Source organism: Limulus polyphemus, unplaced genomic scaffold, assembly GCF_000517525.1.
Source record: "Limulus polyphemus unplaced genomic scaffold, Limulus_polyphemus-2.1.2 Scaffold2509, whole genome shotgun sequence".
Lineage (NCBI taxonomy): Eukaryota > Metazoa > Arthropoda > Merostomata > Xiphosura > Limulidae > Limulus > Limulus polyphemus.
Genome location: NW_013668119.1, coordinates 3,597 through 8,356, shown reverse-complemented (window position 1 = coordinate 8,356; position 4,760 = coordinate 3,597). Strand labels below are relative to the sequence as shown.

The 4,760-nt window shown below is 29.7% G+C and overlaps 1 protein-coding gene across 1 annotated transcript in view; it reads left to right on the top strand.

The window, feature by feature from the left end:
- The window catches only part of LOC106467151 (protein brambleberry-like), a 26,268-nt gene extending 21,927 nt beyond the window's left edge, over positions 1 to 4,341 (top strand). Inside the window, exons 11-12 of the mRNA XM_013927472.2 lie at positions 1,943 to 2,043; positions 3,377 to 4,341. Coding sequence (XP_013782926.2) covers positions 1,943 to 2,043; positions 3,377 to 3,506 — 231 coding nt within the window. The 3' untranslated portion in view covers positions 3,507 to 4,341. The remainder of the gene's footprint in view (positions 1 to 1,942; positions 2,044 to 3,376) is intronic.
- Positions 4,342 to 4,760: the final 419 nt, after the last annotated feature.

Sequence of the window (4,760 nt, the reverse complement as noted above, 5' to 3'; positions counted from 1 at the left end):
AGCAGGTTATCTTCCTTTAAAAATTAAACGTTATATTAGTGCATCCTCAGCAGGTTATCTTCCTTTAAAAATTAAACGTTATATTAGTGCATCCTCAGCAGGTTATCTTCCTTTAAGTGCACGTGTAACAATTCTACTTGATGTGTGTTTTTGCACTTAAAAAAAGAGCATCCTATGTAAAACATTGTGGTAACAAACGTTTGTTTTTAAAAAGGGTAAGTGTTTGTGTCTTCTTCTTCCTTCATGGTACTCCATAATCTTTTTACAATCTAACATTGGTTGTAAGGTTTCACTTTCATTGGGCAACATTTAGAGGTAGCTCAATGATATTATTTATATCGTTATGTAAGTCTGTAGGGTCATGGCAAACAGAAATAAATAAAATCATCCTGTAATGCACTGAAACTTTATTCACACTAAATATCAAGGTAAATACAAATATCAGATCATCGCAAATATTAAATTAATTAAAAAAAAAAATTGGATATACAATTTAATTTTAGAAAACTTTCTCCAACTCGTAGCATTTTTTTTTTTTTTAGTTATCTGGAAATTTCTTCTGGTGCTCTGAATGTATTGCTTTTGCTCTTCATTTTTGGTGATGGAGCAGTTGAAATACTGTATGAGCTTAACTCCTCTCTCAGCTGAATTATTTACTACTTTGAGGTTTTCAGCAAACTGTTTGGCATGTTGAAACATTTTTTAGTTCAGGGGGTTCATTACTCCTCTTCAGAAGTCCCTTAAGACGAGGACATAAATTCAGTTGAGGCATAACAACCAATTTTTCTTTTTCGCATTTCTTCACGATGGCATCTTTTTTCTTCATAAATTTTTGTCAGTACACGATCTACTACAGTGATGTATCCCTTTCTTTCACCACACTGATCAATCAAGAATAAATGATCATCTTCTATTTTAATAAGCTTCATGGCAATTAGCATGAGCAATGTTAAAAAGACTGTCAAGTTTCTCTTGAAAAGCACTTTCATTTTTCATCTGTTTTGTTTTGAGTTATCTTTTTTATTTTGTTCCACGAGTTAAATATTTTCTCTAACTTTGCACTCTATAGTTGTTGGTATGTGAGTCATATTCCACAGCTGAATTACTTTCGTAATGGTACACCTTGCACTATCCCCCCGATACTCATCTTCAGTGTCATGTGTTTGTAAAAGAATACAGACCCATCTAGGCAACATGTTAGCAGCTTCCTGCCTGATATTTTTTTCATTAATTGGTCCCACAAGCCAGATCTTTCATGTTCGAGTTGTACACGATGATGAAGCGATATTTTCAGAATCCTCCATATTAAAATAAATGAATGAAATAACTAAGAAACTTCACAAAAACAATGACAACGAAATCTAAAACCCTTGCTGCTAGTCAAAAAGAGAACACTGTGCGTTTATTACCTTAAATATATTCTTTATTATTTTTAATTTAAATTATACGTTTATTAATGTTCTAAAAACAGTAAGCTCACAAAAGTTTTATTGGCTTGAGCAACCCTTAAACGTTAGTCAATCTAATTCAAATTTGGCATAAATTATCTTTATATTATTTCAAACAAAATTAGAGAGTACCATATCAAATTTAGCGAGTTTCAATTTTTACTGATAATTTAGGGACAACTCTAATGTATATACATACATACATTCAGACAAGCTTAAAATGTTACATTAATTGAAACTAACCTATAAATTCCTGTCCTTTGTTACAGTTTTTTTTCTTCTGATTGACAATTTTTTACTGATTGACAATAAAGCATATTACTTAGACTTACAATGTTTTTTTTTTTCATTTATTGTGATTTATGGATGTCAACATTTAGAATTTATATTTTGTGATTAGTAATAATATGTATTCTAAATCTTGCTTTCAGAAAATAGTTAAGGTGCTCACCTAAATTATGTTGTTATAGAAGTTTTTGCTTTCTGAATTTTAGGCTGAAGTAGATGGAGTTAGAAAAGATCTGTTGTCTATACTAGACAACAGTGGAAGACCACCATCTCGTTCATCTAGTCTTAGGTCCACCCCAACCAGAAGGTGAGATACAACATTGAATTAAAAAGTAATGATGATAATTAAAAAAAATGAAGTGAAAGCTGCAGAGTTTTGTATTGTCTATCTATATAAAACATGTTTGTTATTTCTGGTATGTTTTTTGCACTGGTCTTGAGAATTACTAGAAAAGAAGCAACGGAAATGCACGATCGTGCCTCTTTTTTTTGTGTGTGTGTGTGCTTTTACTGGCAACATGGGCTTAGCTAGTACTAGTTCTAGTATAATTATTATTATTATCATTATTGCAGTACCTAAAAGTCCCTAATTTTGTTTGATCATCACGAGAATATTGTTCCTGAAAAGGAACATTATTGTTATGCAACTTTTGTATATCTAAACATAATTAAATAATAATAATGAAAAGCTCTCGATCTTCAACAAGCAATTCAAAATGAGCTAATTCCTCAACCTATCATGTAAAAAAGCACAGTTTACTATTTTGTTTTTTTCCTTTCTCCGAAGTTAGGCTTAATTTTGCAACTATTTACATAATTCCTTTCTTTAAGATAATTTGTATTCTTTAAGTAAAAATATGTTTATTAGGGATATAAACTCTGATATTCTGGGTTTTATTTGCAGTAAAATATTTGTTGGAGGGGCAATAAAATTTCTTTAGTTTTGTTTCAACTGATTTAGTGAGTCTTTATTGAAAGTAAAGTTCAACTTATGATGGTGGTATTATTTTTTTCCATCTTACAATAACAAAGTTATTTTAACTTTTTTTATATTTTTTTTTTTACCTTTTAACTAGGTATTTTTGATAAGCTTTAATAACAGTATTAAAATCAGTACGACCACAAACTCCAGATAAATTAATTTTAATGTACTCAATGTTTTGACTTGTGCCTTTATTGAGGGTAAGGTTACCTAACCCTTGATCAAGATGTTAAAAGATTTGTCTGGAGTTTGTGGTTGTGTTTATTTTAATTATAGAGTTTAGTTTCCAATGTGCATTTAAAGTAGTAGCTTTAATAACAGTTTCTGTTGTGGATTATTAAGGTGGAATTCAACCCTGTTAATGCGACAATAAATTCATAATGATGCCAAATTTATTTATTTATTCTATTAAAAAGACTTTAAAAAAATAGTTCATACTATTTTTCTTTTTTCTTCATCATTCGCCATCTTGGTTAGATTCGGTTACTTAGAAGACAGTTTTTCTATTGCTGAAAAAAATTTATCAAAAAATGATAAAAGTGACAGCTTGTATTAAAAGAAGTGTGTCCTAATTTTGTGTTACTTGTTTTTTAATTTTTATTTTCCAAGTCACATTTGTCAAGAAACTTTTTTTTTGTTTTACGTGTGTAATGTTCAGTCGTGCATCAACACCATCAATCAAAAAAAGCTGCAGTGGAATCAATAAAGGGGGACAGCCATGTAAGGCCACTTCCATGTCGGGGAAAGATTTCTGCCATCATCATTTGAACCAAGCTGATTTCACCTAGAGACTGGATAAAGAATTAATGAACTCCGAAACATGTGAACTTCTGCAAAAAAATACTTGCAAAAGAAGCTACAGACAACTGTTTCACTTTCATTGTATAAAGCTTAATTAAGTATGTGATCATATTCTTATATACTTGTGTGCAGTGCGATCTAGTGTTGTATTTAGCTTTTGATTTTAAAAGAATATTTTGAGTAAGTTAGCTAGTTTAAAGAATAGAATCAAAGTGTTATGTAAATTTATTGTAAGCAGGTACATATAATTTTATGAACTGAACGTTGTGGGAAGTATTTAACCAGCAAATAAAACTGGTAAATAGCATAGTATGCAAATTTTAGTAATGTACTGTATTGGTTGTCTCTTTTCTTTATAGTTTTTATGTAGTTTATAAGTATACAAGCTTTGAATTATGCCTCATTCTCTATAAATTGTTTTTACTTTCGGTAAGGTTTAGTATTGTATAATACCCAATCTTTTAAATTTTTTTTCTCTTTACTTTTATTCCTTTTTTTATTGAATATAACTTACCATAAGGTTTTGTTTTGCCAATATAGAACAAAACAAAGAATTTTCACATAAATTTGTGCCTAAGTTTTGTGGATAGGTTATTGGATGTTTAGTGACATCTGTGTGTGATAGAAGAAACAACCAGTTTTATTTTATTTGTTTGTGTAAGTGTATCATTTATGTACTAAAAGCATAAATTTTCACCAATTAGTTAATTTGGACTTACATTCCACAAAACAAAAGCATTTTATTTTGATGTTACCAAGATAAATGACACATCAAAAAACATTTATCTTCTTCTTTTTGACTAGAGTTAAAAAGTTTTATTTTTTTATCTTGTATAATATTTTAATGTGTTGTTTTATTTTACGTTAGGATAGCTGGTGTAAGTAAAATTATTGTTAGCCAAAAGCTATGCTTTTTTCAGTATGATTTGCACGTTTGTTTTAAACTGATCATTGTGTGAAAATGTTTTAAGCATTCAATGTACAAATGAAAGATTGTGAGCTAGAAAATATGAGGACTTTCCTATCTCGAATGTGAACTTTTTATTCTGTTTTCTTGAACTATTAAAGTTTTCTTAGGTCTTGGTATTAGTCCCTTAAAGATCATTAACTAATGATAAAAAGCTAACAGAAAAATGTAGAAACTTTTTTTACTACTTCAGTTATCCACTTTTGTGCAATTGTAGTTATATAGCCCCCAGTGGCTCGGCAGTAAGTCTGAAAGCAGAAAACCAGGTTTTCGA